This window comes from Asparagus officinalis, chromosome 10 (genome assembly GCF_001876935.1).
Source record: "Asparagus officinalis chromosome 10, Aspof.V1, whole genome shotgun sequence".
Classification (NCBI taxonomy): Eukaryota; Viridiplantae; Streptophyta; class Magnoliopsida; order Asparagales; family Asparagaceae; genus Asparagus; species Asparagus officinalis.
The window spans coordinates 62938731-62959315 of record NC_033803.1 but is presented as its reverse complement, the minus strand read 5'-3'; the positions used below and the strand labels follow the sequence as shown (position 1 = coordinate 62959315).

Genomic DNA, 20585 nt, shown 5'->3' with positions numbered 1-20585 from the left:
GCATGGGCTATCCCTTGATTCATGGGATTTGACCACTAATAGAGGTGAGGGAGATAGCTTGACTGCTCCTTGAATTATGGGATGTGACCACACGTTGTTCGGAGACGTCCTGCTGTTCATTCGTACCGTCAATGGTCATTCGAAGAGCTGTGCTCTGCATCACGCTACATAGGAGTGGGAAAGCCCCTCCTCGTATGCGTGACAACGGCTGTCAGATGCTTGCGTGGATCTGACCAACCACCGAGCGTTGGCGGCTCTCGTCCCTTCACCTGGACAACTGAGGTGAGCCGCATTTATGAGGGTGCAGGCTGTTTCGGCGCCTGTCCGCTCATTCGTACTGTGGACGGCCATCTGACGGGCCTGGAGTATTGTGCCCTCTCCCTTGATTTGTGGGATTTGACCATTGATGTAACTGTTCCCATACTCCAAGTGGGCAGTTGACAGTGAGCTGGCGAGTCTGCAGCTTGGGTCTGCAGGCGAGCTTAGGACTGCAGGCAGACTTGGGTCTACAGGCGAGCTTGCAGGCGAGCTGCGTCTACAGGCGAGCAGGCGAGCTTGCAGGCGAGCTGAGTCTGCAGGCGGATTTGAGACTGCAGGCGAATTTCGAGCTGCAGGCGAGCAGGCAGACTTGGGTCTGCAGGCGGATTCGAGCTGCAGGCGAGCTGCTGAGCATGGATTGAAGAATAAGCCGTAACTTTCAAACCGTAAGTCGGAATTGGACGAGTTATATATGAAAATCGCCTATCTCGACGAGATGGAGTCATCTGAACCGAGCCGAAGGCTTCGGTTCGCTTCCTCCATTTCGCCAAATTCCTTACGGTTTGGGAGATATCTGCGTTTTCCCCTCTTTTGCTATTTCGGGTGAGGTTTTAGCAGTTTTGTTCTGAACTTCTCTGATAAGGATTTAAAGGCAATTTTTATTGCCTACAGGCTCTAAAGTAGATAACTGGATTAGCTAGTCAGAGGGTGATCACGACGAAGAGGACACACCCGCTTCTCCTCAACTGGCTCCCGCTCCTGAGGCTAGTTCTGTGCTTCTTACTCCTACTCCGGATCCAAGTCGATCTCCATGAGAGCTTCATGTATCTGTTCTTTTTATTTTTGTCGATGTAAATATTTTTTTGATATACGAATAAAAAGTTAGATTTTTGCCTTCTTAATTTTTGTATCTTTCTTGGTTGCATTAGTCTCATGCTTTGATTGAGTCCATATTTAATATAGAGTCGAGGCAACTTGGCCACATACGGTGAATAGGGTAACTCGACCGCATACCTTCAAGTAGCAGTTGGTTTTTTAGGTTAGGATGACTCGGGTGCGTGCATTGGGTTTGCGCGTAATGTCACCAAGGTCTTAGGGTACATGCCTTGAGCTTAGGGAGATGCCAAGGTCTTCCGAGTTGAAGCCAATCGAGTCAAGGCGTGCCTTGGTTATACCCTGAGAGGGTACCAATGGCTTTTGTTAACTATGCGCCTTGATCTTACCCTGATTAGGTGCCAAGGTTTTTTAAGTCAAAGCCGACGAAGTCGAGTCATGCCTTGGTTTTACCTCGAGAGGGCACCAATGGATTTTGTCGACGATACATCTTGGTCTTACCCTGAGTAGGTGCCAAGGTCTTTTGAGTCGAAGTCGTACGAGTCGAGGCGTGCCTTGGTTTCAACCCGAGAGGGTACCCACGGCTTTTGTCGATGACATGCCTTAGTCTTACCCTGAGTAGGTGCCAAGGTCTTTTGAGTAAAAGACGACCGAGTCGATGATGATTGATCGATGAAAGCTGCACATAGATATACATCAGGAAAAATATCTTGTATGATGATAGTACCATTAATTTAATTACCTTGGGGAGTTTTATGTGTCTTGGACTTAGACATGAAAATATGCCAAGATCTCTAACTGAGGTGGGCTGACTTCTTAGTGACCTCCTTCCTCGGTTCTCTCTTGTTTGCTTTGTTTAGTAAGGGGTCAATTCTTAGGGGACCCTTTGCCGCTTTCTCCCATGGCGAGGGGTTGGCCCTTGTCGCTGATTTTGGCGCTGGTGATGTCGTTGCTGCTGTTGTTGCTGCTTGATAATCATATTTTTATTATAATTTTATACCCTCATTATCTATTTTACATGAATAAATATACCACTAATAATTGTTTTTATCTTTAATTATAGGTTAATAAAGAAATAATAAATAAAAACCCAAAAGACTCTAGCTTCCTCATTTTGTAACCTTTTATTGAAGCCCAGAATCAAGCCGAGTAGCCTATAGAAGCCGGAGAAAATAAAAAATCCAATATGAAGAGAAATTATATTCAAGATGATTGGCCGCAAAGAAACGATGATATCTTCCCATCTGAAAGGCGGAATTTTACATATAATATATGAAAATCGTCTATCTTGACGAGACAAAGCCAACCATGAAGTTAGAATTTTGATAGAACATCGATGCCGACATCGATACCAGCATCAATGCTGACGATTGTGTTATGAATCAAAGGCTAAAAATAAAGGGTTTTGGATAAGAATTCGATTCAATGGCTTACATTCATTGATATTTACTATAAATAGGGGTAGAGAGTAAGGGGTTGAAAGTGTGAAAAATTTTGTATCTCTATTTGGAGAGGATGGTTACTCTTAATTGAGAAGACCTTTCAAATTTGTAACTTTTTGTTACAATTAATAAAATAATTTTTTTCATCACTTCATATTTTTCTTCTCTTTGTTGGATGATGAAGATGAAGATCAATCTGGAGGTTTGTTTTTATTTTCTCTTTTATTTCTTTTCTTATTGCTTAGTAGTTTATATTTATATTAATGTTTTGTAGTGTAGATTTACTTTCATGCTTTTATTCTCTTGCTTTAATTTCTTACATTTAATTCTTGCAATTTATTGTAGTTTAGTTCTTATAATTTATTTTGTATATTAGATTTTATCTTCTTACACTATTCGCCTTGAGGCTAGAACCCTCTTGGGATTAGTTTTTCGTTTTGCTTGTTTTCATTTTCTTTGATTCACCTTGAGGCTAGAGCCCTCTAGGGAATTACTTTTTTCTTAGATGTGGAATTAAGTCTTATTGAAACTCTAGAAATTGTATGAAACTAGCTTTATTTTTCTTATGATTTGTTAATCATTCTCTCATGCTTAAATTGTCCATGCTTAGGATATTCAACTAAAGAACTAATTGGTAGAAGGAATTCAATAATTACTATTTAGTTGTTATTCTTTTCATGAGCAATAATTTTACTTAGAAGATAATTTGATAGGTTATACTTTCTTTGAGTGGTTTGATAATCTATACTTAGTAAATCTAAAGTAGAATGTAAAAAAGAGAATGATTCATATCTTATAAGTGAGATTAGCTAGTGGATTCAATTTCAAATTTCTCATATCTTTAATTGAATCCTCCATCTTAACTTTCTTGAATTTTCTTTTCATTCTTGATTTTTTAGTTTTTCCTTTGATTCTTTCTTCTCTCCTCTTAATCTCATTTTTATTGTCACTTGCTATATTCACAACAATCCTCATATCTCACCACAATTACACACATCCATCACTCCTAATTGTCACGTACACAACATAAGAACCGATTCTAGTTATTTCTTACAAACACCTTCCTCGTGGGATCGATAACTTTTTATACTATAACTTGATTTGTTGTGCACTTGTAACTTTTGGTACATATTTATGTCCCGTCAAGTTTTTGGCGCCATTATCGGGGAACGGTGTTTAAGTTGGATTTTAATTAATTTGGTTCTTTAACTTGTGTGTTTTCTTATGAAGGAACCGCTTGGAGTTGAAGATTAAGGATTGAAGATCGAGGATTTGAAGAATTACTTAAGGTTTGATTCATATTTAGGATTTACTTGAGGTAACTCTTCTTTCTAGAATTTTCAATTTCACCCTTTAGTTACTTCTTCACAATTAGAGACAATTAGGACTTAAAAAAGATTTTATTTTTGTCGACCATAATAAAATACACCCTCCACTTGGATATTTACTAACAAGATAATAAATTCAAACAATATTCCCCATTCTCATAATTGTTTGATTGTTAACCCGAATTTAAAAAAAATTCTATTTTACCATCCTTTTTAGTCGCTTTTAATTCCTAGGATTGCAATGCATATAATAGTAGGAATTCACCAAAGTGATTTGAGCATCTTGATTTGGTACACACTTAAAAATATTCTTAAGAGCAAAACCCCCTAATCAAGATAAGATGAGAGATTTCATCACCGTTTTCTTAGCCCACAAATCACTAATTCCTCACTTCACAAACCTAAACCTCCTAAAACTCATTAAACATTGGCCCCTAAGGACTCGAGCTCAATAAGGAACAAGAAATCCCTAAGTGAAACGGTTCAAGTCTGCTTGGATTAGTTGGTGTCTAAGGCAAGATTTAGGAGTTATGTAAAGCGCTCTGTAAGGAACGAGTTACTTAATTGATCTCTGATCACCCTCTAGTACTATCCTTACCTGGCTAACCAACCGAGTAAAACTTTGATCTTTTCATCTAAGAAATTTTTAGCTAGGAGTTGGTCTAGCTGAGTTAGGCTTAACCCTAGAGTTTAGAGTGATTGAAAAGTGATTATTTTTATTTGTTTTAATTAGGTTTTTCCTTTATCACCTTTTTCTTATCATAAAAAAACTAACTTTTATTTTTCTCTAAAAATGTATAAAAAGAAATTGTTTTGGTGTATGCGAGTGTGGATTAGGGATAATACACATCGTTTAATTCGCTTTGAACCAATCATAGAAATGGCGTATCCTAATCCACTTGTTCTTCAAGATATGTGCTATCCCACTAGGAATGCAATCTCGTCTTGCATTAGGCTCCCTAAGGTAAATATAACTAACATTGAGCTTCGGCCGTATTATATAAACATGCTTCCTAAATTTCTTAGGAATAAAGCTGAAGATACTTATATTTTTATCTTAGAATTTGAGAAAGTATGTATTATTATTAAAATGAGAAAATTAACTGAAGATGCGATCAAACTCAGATTCATTCCATTTGCTCTCAAGGACAAGGCAAACAAAAATAGCTGTATAGCTTACCCATAAATTCCATTTCAACTTGGGATGAATTTGTCACCGTTTTTCTTAAAAAAAATTCCCGATCCATAAAACGGTTAAGCTAAGAAACAGCATCATGAATTTTTAAATTGTCCCGGGAGAACCTTTCTGGAAGTATTTTGACCGATTCAAAGACCTTCTTATCTAATATCCTCATCATGATCTCGAGAAGTGGCAATTATGCCAAATCATTTATGAAATATTAGATTATTCTTTAAAAACTTCCTTAGAGACAATGTGCCAAGGGGATTTCATGAGGAAAAACGCTGACGAAGCTTGGAAATTTTTAGAGAGTCTATCTGAGAAAACCATACAGTAGGAACACTATGATGACAGAGTTTCATCTGTTCCCCAACCTAAGTCTAGTGGTATTTTCTTAAAGTAGAACATTACATCAGAAGCTAAGATGGCTACAATCATGCATAGGTTAGAAGCCCTAGAAATTAAGGAAAGAGCATCGGCTCAAATCAATCAAGCTTCTGCCTCATGTTGTCACAACTGTCTTTCATCATCCCATGTTTCAGAAGAATGCCCTCTCTTAGGAAATAATCAGCCACTAGGATAAGTTAACACTGCATTCTAGCGTCATGTGAATGATCCATTTTCTCTAACCTATAATCCGGGTTGGAGAAATCACCCTAATTTTGCATGGAATCAAGGAAACCTCCCCGGAAACCAAAATTTCATTCCCACTTCAAACCAACCATTTCTTAGGAGAAATACAGTTCCTTTCAGTTCTCCCCAAAATTTTTAACAAACCAATCTGTCATATCAAAATCAGTCTCCTCATCATCAAGCTGTAACTCACACTCCTCCCAATTTAGATCATGATAAACATCTTCATGTCTTGGAAAAGGGTTTGGAAATCATAATTAAGGCCTCTACATAAACCACGAATATGTTGACTCAAACATCTAGTACTCTGAATTCCTTTATACAAGCAACCGGACAAATACTCAACTCCAACACTCAAGCGATAGCTAGATTAGAAACTCAACTTAGTCAACTAGCTAATGTTATGAGTGAAAGAGAGAAAAGAAAATTTCCTAGTTAACCTATGGTCAACCCTAAGGATACAGGATCTAGTTCATCATATGAAGCTCAAGTGAATGCAATCCATTCACTAAGGTCAGGAAAACAGGTCTATAACACCTCCAAGTCAAGCTCTTGATCCAGAACAAATTCCTTCTTCTTCTTCTTCTGATGACTCTATCCAACAATCACCTTTCTCAAATGACCGAGAACTGAACCTGAGCCTACTTTTGATAGGTTTAGACCAGTTGCTCCATTTTCAAATAGACTCAGGCCTAGGAAACACTCCCCTCAGGAGGAGAAGATCCTAGAAACTTTCAAATAGGTTAAGATCAATATTCCTCTCTTAGATGTAATTGAATAAATTCTATCTTATGCTAATTTTTTAAAAGAACTGTGCACTAAGAAGAGGAGAATAAATATTCCAAAGAAAGTCTTTTTGACCACTAATATTAGTGATATGCTCTCAAAGCCCATACCTTTAAAACGTAAAGATCCAGGTTCCCCGTCATTTCATGTGTCATTGGTAATACTCACATTGATAATGCGCTTTTAGACTTAGGGGCCAGTGTCAACTTGCTTCCGTATTCAGTCTACCAGCAACTAGGTTTAGGTGAATTGAAACCAACCCGATGTACCTTACAGTTAGCTGATAGATCTGTCAAGGTCCCTATAGGTGAGATAAATGATGTTCTGATTAAGGTTGGAGATTTTATTTTTCTAGTAGATTTCATAGTCTTGGAAATACAACATGTTTCCAAACCCAAAGGACGGACACCTGTCATCTTAGGACGACTTTTCTTAACCACTTCTAATGCTCTCATTAACTATAGAACTAGTCAAATAAAGTTGTCATTTGGGAATTTGTCTGCTGATCTCAACATCTTCAATCCAGGGAACCAACCAAATAATCAACCTTTAGAAATAAATTACATTCAGGAAAATCTAAAAGAAGAAGAAGTTGAGTCAGATCCGAGTTTTGAGGAAATTTTTGGTGAGGAGCTGAAAATTTTAGAAGAAATAGATCAGGTTTGTCAGAATAAGAAAACTGTGTTTAACATTTGTTGCTTTGAACTGAATTTTGAAGAACTCTTTCTTAATGAACTTAGGTTTTTGAAAAATAAACAACAACCAAATTTTTATACCTCAACCTTGAATCTTGGGGTTGAGAAAGTTGTTAAAGAAGAATTGGTTGCTAGAAAACAAAACTTTACAAATCAAGAGTCTAAGTTCATTAAGAAATTCAAAAAACATGACACCAATAATACCTACCTTACATTGTTGTAAGAATCATTAAACACCCCGGAATGCTTGGAATTCAGCATATCATTGATCATATCATTTTGAATTTATTTAAAATTCGGAGGAGAATTTTTAGCAATAAGGTAGGATTCAATGTAGAATACGAGCTCTTCATGTTGAACCTTTCATTCTATATTGTTTGTTTTGTTTTATTTCATAATAATAAAAAGAATTTATTCTTCTCTCATTTAAGAGTTTCTTGTTCGGTTGTAAAAGAAAAAAGAAAGAAAAAAGGAAAAGAAAAAGAAAAGAAAAGAAAAGAATTTTTTTGAAAAAAAGTATAAAATTTTGATTTCATCCTCATCAGACCAAATATAATTACAGATTATTTTCCTCTAAGTTAGCCGACCAAATGTAAGTACTTCACTTCTTATCTTCTTTACTTTATGCATCATAGAGTTTGCATTGAGGACAAAGCAAAATTTAGGTGTGGGGGTGGAAATTAGTTACTTTTTCCTCTTTATTTTACCTTTTTAGTTGCATTTATGTCATATTTTTTTCCTTTTTCTTTCTTTCTCATCTTTCTTTCTAAAAAAATATTAAAAAAATGTTGTCACTTGCCAAATTGATAGAGTTAAGTAATAATTGATTTATTTGATAATGTTTAAATTTTCTAATCCCTAATTTGTTATGTACTCAAGTTTACCTTTTATGATAACTCTAAATAAATTTCTTAAGAAATGTTTTTCAAAGTAGTATACTTTACTAAAACTTAACTTAGACATTTAATTAAAATAATAAAATTTTTACATGCTTAACTTAGAGTTGAAATAATTTTTCAAGTTGTCTTGATTCACATATTTTCAGAATATATACATGTAAATCCTAACCTTACAAAAGAAGAGTGCGAAAAATGGGCATAAAAAAAAACTCTTGAATTCAAGGTGATTCTATCTTATAAAGCCTAAGTTGACCGAGTAATTAAGCCCAATGAGTATTTTTATACTTAATAACCTAAGCCCAATTGGGTTGAGATTCATTGGTCCAAAACTCGTTAAATGGTTACTTAGAAAGCCCGTTAAAGTAGAAAAAAAAATCACCAAGGAAGAAAGAGTTAAAAAAGTTTTTACTAACAAATGTTTTATATATTGTTATATTTGTATATATGGTCTTGAAAATTATTTTTTCAAGAGATTTAAAAATTATGTAAAATAAAGAGTTAGCATGTTCTTTTCAAAACTTTTAATTAAATTTCTAAGTTTGACTTGGTTTTGTATTGCTATAATGAGAAGATTTTCTAGAAAATTCACTTTGGAGTTATATATAAAAACATTTTCTTGAGTAATAACTAGCTTCAATTAGATTATCTAAATTTATCAAGTAAATTTAGTTATTTACCGACCTCTTTAAATTGGCAAGTTGACCAGATTTTATCGGTATATTCACTGCAAACCCTTATGAGATTACAACCCGTACACTAGGATAACCTAGGGGTTTAAAGACTTATTGTATGTGCTAAATATAGCCGCGATTCCTACGAAAGTGAGTTATGATTTTTTTTAATTTCTTTCTTTGCTAGAGAACTAGCAGAAGTTTAGGTGTGGGGGTATTTGATAATCATATTTTTATTATAATTTTATACCATCATTATCTATTTTACGTGAATAATTATACACCACTAATAATTTTTTATCTTTAATTGCAGGTTAATAAAGAAATAATAAATAAAAGCCCAAAAGACTCTAACTTCCTCATTTTGTAACCTTTTATTGAAGCCCAGAATCAAGCCGAATAGCCTATAGAAGCCGGAGAAAATCAAAAATCCAATATGAAGAGAAATTATATTATAAATGGTTGGCCGTAAAGAAACAACGATATCTCTCAATCCGGAAAGCAGAATTTAATATAAAATATATGAAAATCACCTATCTCGATGAAACGAAGCTAACCATGAAGTCAGAATTTTGATAGGACATCGATGCCAGCAGCGATGCCTACATCGATGCTGACGATTCTGTTATGAATCAAAGGCAGAAAATCAAGGGTTTTGGATAAGAATTCGATCTAAGGGCTCATATTCATTGATGTTTACTATAAATAAGGATAGAGAGTGAGGGGTTGAAGGTGTGAAAAATTTTGTATCTCCATTTGGAGAGGAGTGTTACTCTTAATTGAGAAGACCTTACAAATTTATAACTTTTTATTACAATTAATAAAATAATTTTTTTCACCACTTCATATTTTTCGTCTCTTTGTTGGATGATGAAGATGAATATGAAGATCAATTTGGAGGTTTGTTTTTATTTTCTCTTTTATATTTCTTTTCTTATTGCTTAGTAGTTTAAATTTTCATTAATGTCTTGTAGTGTAGATTTACTTTCATGCTTTTATTCTCTTGCTTTAATTTTTTGCATTTAATTCTTACAATTTATTGTAGTTTAGTTCTTACAATTTATTTTGTATATTAGATTTTATCTTCTTACACTATTCGCCTTGAGACTAGAACCCTCTTGGGATTAGTTTTTCTTTTTGATTGTTTTCATTTTCTTTGATTCACCTTGATGCTAGAACCATCTAGGGAATTACCCTTTTCTTAGATGTGGAATTAAGTCTTATTGAAACTATAGAAATTGTATGAAACTAGCTTTATTTTTCTTATGATTTGTTAATCATTCTCTCATTCTTAAATTGTCCATGCTTAGGATATTCAACTAAAGAACTAATTGGTAGAAGGAATTCTAAAATTACTATTTAGTTGTTATTCTTTTCATGAGCAATAATTTTATTTAGATGATAATTTGATAGGTTATACTTTCTTTGAGTTGTTTGATAATCTATACTTAGTAAATCTAAAGTAGAATGTGAAAAAGAGAATGATTCATATCTTATAAGTGAGATTAGCTAGTGGATTCAATTTCAGATTTCCCATATCTTTAATTGAATCCTCCATCTTGACTTTCTTGAATTTTCTTTTCATTCTTGCTTTTTTAGTTTTTCCTTTGATTCTTTCTTCTCTCCTCTTAATCTCATTTTTATTGTCACTTGCTATATTCACAACAATCCTCATATCTCACCACAATTACACACATCCATCACTCCTAATTGTCACGTACACAACATAAGAACCGATTCTAGTTATTTCTTACAAACACCTTCCTCGTGGGATCGATAACTTTTTATAGTATAACTTGATTTGTTGTGCACTTGCAACTTTTGGTACATATTTATGTCCCGTCACTGCTGCTTCAGCTGTCCTGGTCGTCTTGTTGTAGGCTCATGCATCTTTTCACATCCATGTATCCGTGCACCTTGGCCATCAACTGCTCATAGGTGGTGACCCGCTTTTTAACGAGCGCGTCAGCCAGCTCATTGCTCTTGAGGCTAGCCACAATAGCAGACGTCGTGACCGCGCTGCCAGGGTCATCGACTCCTAGTCTTTTGGCCTGGAACCTCTTGAAATAGTTCCCGAGGTTCTCTCTAGGCTTTTGTCTTATCTGCATCAAAACATGGTGAAGCAGCTTTTGCCTGGTGTCGGCCAGGAAGTGGTGCACAAACTTTTAGCAGAGCTGCTCAAAGCTGTTGATGGACTTATTAGGCAATGAGTTTCACCATAGCTTGGCGCTTCCTAACAAAGTGATAGGGAAGCACCTATAAATGATTGGCTCCAGCGCTTGTAGCATGATCATCATATCATAATAATTCTAAGCATGCTCGACTGGATCTCCTTCACCTTTGTACTTCTCCACGTGAGGCATCTTGAATTTGTCACAAGTAGCATTCATGATGCTGATGGCGAGTGTTCCCCCTAATGGCCTCAACGATTGGTTAAAAGGTCCGGTCATAACCAGACGGAAGATTAGTGGTTGAGGGGCCTGGGGCGGTATGAGGAAGCCGTAGGCCGTGTTATGCCACCCCCATGGGATGCTCTCGGTTGTCATAACCATAGCTAGGGCTCTCTCCTGTTGTTTCCATGTACTACTTATGCTGTCGAGGAGAGGCCGCAAAATGAGTTTGCTAGCGAGGCAGAGGAGAGACGTGCTTGGCATAGTTTTCTTGCTGTCCAACCTAGGCTGCATGCCTAAGTTGTGGGGGGAACGAATGGCTGACCCACCCGTTGGAGGTGGAGGAATGAATGATGATGATGGTTGTTGGGGAGGAATTCGGTTGAAGAGTTTATTGGTGAAAGCAGCAAATTGTTACTGGAGAGATTGAGAGATCCTCCGTGTAGATTCTTCCAACTGGGCCTGAATGACATAGCCCGCATGTGATTCTTCATGGTGTGGGTCGAAAGTTCGACCAGGACTCTCAAAACCATACATCTTGCACGAAGAAACTTAATCAGGCCCACAGTGGGCGTCAAAACTGTTAGTGTCAGTTATGAAACGTAGGTTTATTTGTGGATTAGAGTAGAGTTAGGGTCCTCAAACTCCTTCAGATGAATGACTCTATAGATCGCTGCTCTTCCATGCACATGAAAAACTTATGAGAGACCAAAGTTGGGTTCTCCGGTTGTTCCTCCGACGATCAAGTCAGCATTTGAACTTGAGTGCGAAAATATAGTGATAATAATTGTTCAGAGTTGCATGAAAGCAGAAGAAGTTACCTCATGCATTGTAACTCCCTTTTATAGTAGATCGGAAGGGCATGAAGGTAACTGTGGCCGAGTCCAGGCAGACAGCTGACCCAAGAAGTATCTCTACAGGTGTCGACTGCTGAAGTGGGTGAGTCATCCTTGACTAGATGTGAGGATGATCGAGGAGGGTTGGTGAGTTATGAGCCATGAGGACTGGTGGCACCAGTTATGATGAGGAGGGGTAGTTGTTGGTGTGGAGTTCGAGGACGCACCGCCTCTTGACTCAGCTCTACGAGTGAGATGACAAGTACCGCCTTTTTAGTCGGCTTCAGGAGTTGTCGGCTGAGGTAGTATTGCCGAGTGTGGAGGCTTGTGGGCTCAATCTAATAGGTAGGTAGGCAAGTGCCGCCTTTCGAGTCAGCCATGTAAGTTGTCGGCCTATGGAGTCGGCTGCAGGAGCGATTTGAGTCGTCTAGATTCTGACCATGTCTGATCTGGCGTGGAGTGGGACGCGTGTCGACAACTTAAAAAAGATTAACACTTAGCTTTTTGCGGGCTATAACAATTTTTCATATTGATACAAGAATAACAATTATGCCTAAAGTTTATACAAGAATATTAAATCCACTATAAGAAAGTGAATTTTTTTTTTTTTTTGGGGGGGGAGGGGAGTGATGCTACCTCCAAATGTAGTGTCTAGAAAGCCTTGGTGGCAAAAAATTAGCAGGAGAAAGGAGATTAAAAAAAAAACCGTGGCCACCGAACATGTGCGTGGTTGCACATTTGGCTCAAAATAAACATCAAAACGTCACATAGGTAGAAAAAAAGGAAAAGACCAAACACATAAGAAGGGCGCAAAATATATCAAATCGGTAGTTTAACCCCAACACGAGGGAGGAAGTGCTAAATAGGGGAAACTATATGGTATTTAAGTGCAATTAAGCCATGAAACTAGGCAGGCAAACCGTCTTTCCACCGCTTCCGACACGTGTACGCAACTCGGGCCTTCGCAACAGAACGGGTTCCATGCTCGCTTGGCGCCCCTCGACCGCTACAAAATTCACGGCTCTCATTTTTCCACGAGCATCCAATGGAGGAAGGCTCATCTCGCTCTCAACGCAGCCCGTCCTCCTCGGCTCCTGCCAACCAAACCGCAAGATACCTCAGCCAAGATCCTGCTGCTCGCATTTCTCCAAGTGTCCAAGTCCGGGGTCGCGGCTCGCGCCGGTCCTCCTCAGAGCTCGATCGCCCGACTGGGCCGACGCCATCAAGGAGGGCGCGGCGTCAGGAATCCCCGGCAGGCTGTCTTACACCGCCGGAGCCTGGGCGCCCTTCCACGGAGCTCTCCGCACCTGCCGGCACCTCTTCGCTCCGCTCTCGGCTGTGCCGCGCGTCATCCTGCTGCCTCGTCCCCCCCGTCGCTCTCGCTTCACGGCTGAGTCCATTGCGCCCTGCGCGCGGCTCTGCCCTCATACAAACTCCGGTCGGGGGTGCCCACCTCCTGCGCTGAGTTCTTCCCGCCTTTAAGGGGCGTCGCGCGCTGGCGGTAGGCCAGCTGACGGCGGCCGGCGCTGGCTGCTGTTGCTGGTGTTCAGGACGGAGGCGTCGTACGCGAGGTTCGTGGAGGGGAGGAACTGTTGGATGAGGGTTTTGGCGGGGGCGAGCGAGCTCGCGGGGTTGGTGATGGGGGTGAGGGCTAGGGTTGAGGATTTGGGGGTGAAGAGGGCGGTTTTGGGGTACATTGAGGCGTTTCCTGTGGCTCTCAAGGTAAATCTCCTATGATAAATTATTAAGGCAGATGTTAGGTTTATTTGCACTTTCGTATCCTAATGTTTAAATTTTTTCACTTTAGCACGCCAAAGTTTTTATTCTTTGACACTTTGATACTCCAAAGTTTTTTTCCCGGCTCATTGTTACCTGCAAAGTTGACACATTTTTAACTTTGACGCCGGGTGTTTACAAAATTTTTAACTTTGCTACTGCTACCCCCGAACTTTGGGGCGTCAAAGTGTAACAAAACAAAGCTTTGAGGTCAGAAAGGTGTAAATTTGGAATATCAAAGTGTTGGAAAAAACTTTAGGGTATCAAAGTTATAAAAGGGCATAAACTTTGGGGCACCAAAGTGCGGAAAAGCACATTGCTTTGGATATTCATATGTGAGTATAGTCCCATATTGGAAGAGATAGAAAGATTGACAGGATTTAAATAAGAGTTGGGGTCAATACCTAATAGCTTTGCTTTTGGATTAAAATCGGTTCCTAACCTTTATTTAAGGCCCATTAACTCTAGTAAGTGAATCCCGTGAAAGATTGAACTATAAACACAAACAAAAAAATGAGATTCTTAGATATTCATGTGAGTATAGTCCCGCATTGGAAATGATAAGAAAATGTGACGAGTTTAAATATGAGTTGGGGCAAGTACCTAAGAAGTTAACCTTTTGGATTAAAATTGGTTCGTCTCCTCTATTAAAGGCCCATTAGCTCTATGTTGAGCCTAGTTACTCCCCAACACTTTGGTGTATTAAAGTTAAAAATGATGTAAACTTTAGGGAACCAAAGTTGGGTATCAAAGTTAAAGATGGTGTAAACTTTGGGAACCAAAGTGCAAATAATCCTAGTTGTTTTAACCCCTCATGATCAGGAACTTTGAAAAAATGGACAAAACTGTCGAACTCTGGGGAGTTCCACAAAACCTACTTTAGCGTGGTTCACAAGCCCTTATGATCATGAACTTTAATAAATGGAGAAAAGTGCTAAACTTTGGGGAATTTCACAAATGCTTGTGGATTTTCACAAAAAGATACAACTAAGTTTTAGGGAGAATATCATTCTAGGGTTCCTCTGGAAGATAGAATAGAGGGAAACAAGACAAAAAAAATTACTATGGCCGTTTCGGGGGGTAAGAGGAAAGAATAGAGGGAAACAAGAATTGTTTTTTACTAGGGCAGTTTTGGTCGTTAAGAGGAAAGGATAAGGGGGTTAAGAGGGCGGTTCAGGGGTAAATGAGGCATTTTGTGGGGTCTTTGTTCTAGTGCTAATTGGTAAATGTTTTAGGGTAATTTTTATAGAACATCATTGAAAAAGGTCCCTTCTACTACATTAAAAGTCTGAAGTTGTGATGAGTGTCAAGGGTTATAATTTTATATTTCAACATGCGTCTGTAGGTTGTCTAAACCCATGAAGTGGTATCTTTGTTGTGCATCTACTTTAAGTACGTGGTTGGTAAGAATTGAGAGCCTTGGTTACTGACGTGACACACATCTAGGTTTGCATGGTCTTGATAATTCAAGATACCAAGATCGTAACAGATGATCTGCACGTCAATGACGTCAGAGACACATCATGGATGAACATACTTCATGATGGGTAAAGCCCTAGTGGATCATGTAAAATTACGTTTTTCTTTAGCAAGATACAACTTTATTTTTTGTTTACTTTCTGGATCTAAAAGGAAGGATCTTGCCGCTAAATTACTTTGATGCTTTTAGTGATTGCTATTATGCTGATTTTCCCTTAAACTTTTACTCAATTTCAGTTGGCAGCAGACATTAAAGATACATTTGTGTGATAAAATTGGAGGCTTAGGCATGGCATGATGGTACAGAAATCATGTAACTTGTCTGTTAGGAGATTGATATTTAGTATAACTGTAGCTGCAGAACTACTTGTGTCCTTCTAACATTAACCTTTTTTTTGCATATATATAAGTATTGGCAAACATACTTCAACCAAAAAAGTTTGAGGCATCTCTTTTCAAGTGATAGATTTATGTATTGATTTTGTAGGGTGCAGCACTGAGAGTGAAGATGTTCTTTGTACTTTTCAAGTTTGGATATGTAGATGCTTGTGTTAGGGATTGTTCATCATAAACCTAATAATATAATGTTTGCCTTGCAGTGTCATGTTATCAGTGGCTCAAATATCAGAGCAGATCTAAAGAATTTGCTTGAAGAAGATGACTTAGATGTAATTGTGAGCGCAAAGCATCGTCCTCGATGTCTGATTGAGTTTATAACACAAGGTCTTCAAACGTTACAGTTGGAAGAACCAAATCGGAACATTATGGTAGTTTCTCTTTAAAATAAGAGTTAACTCTAATTCAGCAAATGAGATCGCGAAAAGGGAAATGTTAGTTATATTAGAAATCTATTTCCTTTGATGCATGTCATTTCGTTTTCATCTAGACTTGCCAGTTTATATGCACAATTTGGTTTCAGGGTTTCTAGCCTTGAGAAGTTATTTCTCTACTTACCTTTTCATTGTTGATTCTAGTATGCTGACATATATAGATGTGCAAGATCAAAATAGCAAACAGAATAATCCATGAGTATTGTATCGATGCAAAATAATATAGTTTGATACTTAGAGTTAGGAAACAAGAGAAACATGGATAAAACACCATATGATTTTGGGTTTTTCCTGAGAAACTACTTTTAAAATTTGGTTACTACAGAAAACCACATTTGAATGTCAATTAATACATAAGCCATCTTTAAAGGGGATTTGTGTTGCAATTAACCACCTCCGCCCAAAATTTTGACTGAAAACCCAAAAATACCCTTAAAAGCTCATATTCAAGGCACATGACTCATTTAGTTAATGCTTAGGTCTGGTTAGGATAGAAGTTGTGTGCCTTGAACGTGAGTTGTTTTAGGGTCATTTTTTATTTTTCGGTGAGAATTTGACTGGAAGATGGTTTATTGCATCAAAAACCTACTTTAAAGGTGATTTATGTAACAATTGACATTTAAATGTGGTTTATGTATAATGACCCTGTTTTTAATGTGGTTTCTACGGTGAAACCCAATAATTTTATCGGCTATAATTTTCTAGCTCTACACGTTACGTCTTGTGTAGAAATTATTTCTTAATACACCTTGAATAGGTTGATTTTTAAAATTTAATGAATAGATGTGTATAATGATAGTAGTACAAATAGATGTGTTGTTGATATTAAACTAGGATAGTCAGTACCTAAGTAGTTAAGACATGGTTACGGCAGAACATTTACACCATTATCACATATAATTAGTACACTCAAAAGATGCTAGATCTAGTAAGCATAATTCTGTAGTGTACGTCATGGTAAAATTAAGAAATTTGCAGGTTGGAATTTCAAATCAATAGGATATATGTTAATTGTAAAGTTTTGATGTAACCATTCCATCATAAGCTTGCCTTGTATTGAAACTTTATAGCCGCATGCAAGTTATATTTACAAACATTTGTGTAGTTTCTTGAGCTGGAAGCACCTCAGTTTTGTCAATAGCTGAGAGCTTCCCTATGGGGCTTTAGTTATCAGTAGTACAACAGTAAACAATATTCATCCTTGGAATAAGTTGAGAACTAACTAATTCTGCTCATTTTTCTACAGGAGTCCAAAATTAGTTCTTTCCATGAAGGAATTGGTGTTTGTGAACAGCTCATGGGCATTCCTATTCCTCTTTCATATACTCGCCTGACGTCAAGGTTTTTAGTCTTATGGCATCTTACGCTGCCCATAATACTTTGGGATGATTGCAATTGGATAGTTGTCCCAGCTACCTTTATCAGTGCAGCCTCTTTGTTCTGCATTGAAGAAGTAAACTTTTGCGCTGATATAAATCTCTCATTTCATTCACCTATTTGAGAACAAGCATGTTATGGATTTCGTGTTTGTTGAACCCATATGTGTAGTGTGTCTTCTCAACTTTGTTTATTTTTAGCAATCCATGATGGTTAGACTATGAAAATTGAAGGCACTATGTTTTTCATGATTCTGAATATGGAAAAGAATATTTTCACAGAAAAATAAATGCGCATCATGGGTTGAACTATCAACAAAGTACCAATGTGCCTTACGTTTTATTTTCTATACCTGATTTTTTAACTGTGTTTTATAAAAGTTTTTTAACTTTTTTTAAACCTCAACTATATCATGTAACCTTTTCAACTAGACGGACCTTATGAATCCTTTTACTTGTCCGTTCCGGTTGAGGTATAATAATATCATGCGGGGACAAGAGGGCATCTATTCTTCTTCCAGACCTCCATAGAGTTCTTAGTTCTCTAAAAGCTTACATTTCATTTAAAATTTGTCTTATGCATTTCATGTTAGGAAGATTGTTATATTCAGATAAAAAACTACTAAAAGGTTAACGGTCATGAATCTTTTAAATAGTCCATGACTATGTTTACTTTTTGATGGGATAGACTATTAAACAATTTCTATCCTTAAAAACTTTTATTATGTGTTGGGTTTTCATGTCAGTATAGTCCTGGGGTGGAGGATAGATCTAAATAAAATGTTGGGTGAATTCTTAACAGTTTCAAGGTTTGATTGATTCCCATTATCAATGTACAAGTGGTATCAAAAAGCCCAAATTGTGGTACAAGGGAGATTGAAGTCTAGTATGTTGCGTGAATACCGAAGGTGTAGGAATAGTGACTTCGTTTGGTTAGCCAAAACTATGATACTGGTTGTGATGCATACTTTCCCCATATATTGTGTCATGATTCTCCAATCTGTTTCTTTACCAAAATATTTCCGACATAGCAACATATGTTTCTATTTCCAAATCCCCTAATTCTCAGAATTGCATACTTGGAACTTATGGTTTTGTCCTGCATTATTATTCACAGTACTCATGTTTGCGACGCTGAACTGTTCTATACTATTTTCAGGTAGGTGTTCTCATTGAAGAGCCATTTCCTATGCTTGCCCTCGATGAGCTCTGCAAACAGCTCCATGAAAGTATTCAAGAGGCAATGGCAATTGAGAACGCGGTTCATATGAGACTTGCAGCCAAGAAGAAGCGTCACTCTGAAAGCCACCATATCAATGGCTGGTCTAATTCATAAGAATCAGAACAGAAATGAGAAAAGAATCTTAACGTGGACTATTGAAGGTAAATTGCAGATAACCCCCTACATCTATAAGCTCAATTGCAGATAACCCCCTCAGCTTATTTATTAGCACTTAGCTCCCCTCAATTCATGGGGAAAGGGGTGTTGCCTGAAATTTTCGAAAAATGACTATCTAAGGGTACTAAGTGCTAATAAATACAAGGCAATCTATCATTCTAAAGGGAGAGCACAGCTAACAGAGAAAACGTGGAGCTGTGAGTTCTGGGCTGCAGTCCTGCACACTTGCAGTTGGGTTTTCTGGAAAAGTTGCAAGATTGGTACGGTTGTATCCAGTAATGAGAAAATAGTTTGCCTTGGCATTGCAATATTCTGGTTGCTTATTAGGGGAATAAGTTTGGTGGAAGTTTTATAGATATGTAAATACATATGAAACATTCAGTAATTCACTATGTACAGCAATTCTACAATCTGTTGTAAGAGGAATTTTATATGAAATTCATGCCCATGCTATACTTTCTTGAACATAATTATGTGCGAAACCACCAAGGAGTGAGCTCGGGTGGTTGATGCTTTCGCATTATGCCAGCGAAGTGCACAAGTATTTGGTGGCATGGAGGTCCTATCGATCACTCGGTTGTCTTCCAGAGGGTAGACCCTCATGGGTGAAGACGCCTCCACATTGGGTAGAGGATAATAACTGCATGATGCCTCATAAGCTATGTCTTGGCTCAAACTCGTGCTAATCGTCTGGTTGTTGCTCATCCTTGCCTAGGTTGCCCTCGTACCCAAACAAATGACAATTAAGATAATGTGGAGTATACCGAACCTTTATTTTCAGTTAATAGAATTGTGTTTCGTTAATAACTTTATACATATAAATATTTCAGTTGTAAGTAATATGCATGCAACTGAAGCAATGAGGATAATAATGACAATTGGTTTTCCGAATGAGGTGGAGTTTTGCATAGGTTCTGATTGTGGAATCTCATTATCCTCACACAGATTTTTGAAGGATACAGCTAATTTGTGACATTTATGATGGAGATGGTTGATATAAAGCATGATACTCCAAGCACTTCATTTTTGGGTATAAACAGAATCTCTTTCACTATTATCTTAGAGCATGTTTAGCAAATGATCAAAGTGATTTGTAACTCACTTTTGCGGTTTATAAGCCACTTTGAGATGTTGGAGATGTTTGACAAGTGGCTTATTTTGGCTTATAATTTGTTGACAAGCGACCTATTTTGGCGAATGATTTGCCAAAAATATAAGCACGCATCTTAGTTTATTTTTCGGTGGATTATAAGTCATGGCGTTTGACCAAGTAAAAGACAACTATACCTCTTATGATTTCATAAAATCCAAGACCTCATTTAATAACCCACCACCAATCCCATGTCATTTGCTGTTGTTTTGACAACTATGACGGATTATAATCCATTCATTTGTTAAACAGTCAAAAAATAAAAATAGATAATAATCCACTAAATTTACCAAACACTCTAGACTATAATCTACTTGGATTAATCTAAGTACATTATAACTCAAAGTTCCCAAAGAAGTACTTGCTTTTTAGAATCCATGGACCCAAAATTGGAGCATTGTATAGGTATAAAGCTGCTTCTTGTGTCCCTCCATTAATCCGAGAGTTTGGAATCATCCAAGCAGTGGTCCTATAATCCCACATTAAAGGAGGGTATTGGTTCCTTTTCCAGTTTTGACCAACATGAGAAGGTAGAAAAGGATGAAGAAAAACTTTGAATGCTTTAAAGAGAAAGGGGTAATTGATGAATTTAGAAAGAGAAATGGATAGATTAGAGAGCAAGT

The 20585-nt window shown here is 37.4% G+C and overlaps 1 protein-coding gene across 1 annotated transcript; it reads left to right on the top strand.

Annotated features, from left to right (window-relative positions):
- Positions 13457–19222, top strand: LOC109826060 (UPF0187 protein At3g61320, chloroplastic-like). The gene is made up of 3 exons (XM_020393011.1): positions 13457–13674; positions 17284–17490; positions 18573–19222. The coding sequence occupies exons 1-3, from the start codon at positions 13549–13551 to the stop codon at positions 18747–18749; spliced, it is 510 nt and encodes a 169-aa protein (XP_020248600.1). The 5' UTR covers positions 13457–13548; the 3' UTR covers positions 18750–19222.

What these genes read in the sequence shown, in the direction of transcription:
- LOC109826060 (XM_020393011.1), top strand. Translation starts at nt 13,549, where the DNA reads ATGAGGGTTTTGGCGGGGGCGAGCGAGCTCGCGGGGTTGGTGATGGGG. An exon ending in CGTTTCCTGTGGCTCTCAAG is followed by an intron (nt 13,675 to 17,283) that starts GTAAATCTCCTA and finishes ATTTTTCTACAG; the next exon opens with GAGTCCAAAATTAGTTCTTT. An exon ending in CTTTGTTCTGCATTGAAGAA is followed by an intron (nt 17,491 to 18,572) that starts GTAAACTTTTGC and finishes TACTATTTTCAG; the next exon opens with GTAGGTGTTCTCATTGAAGA.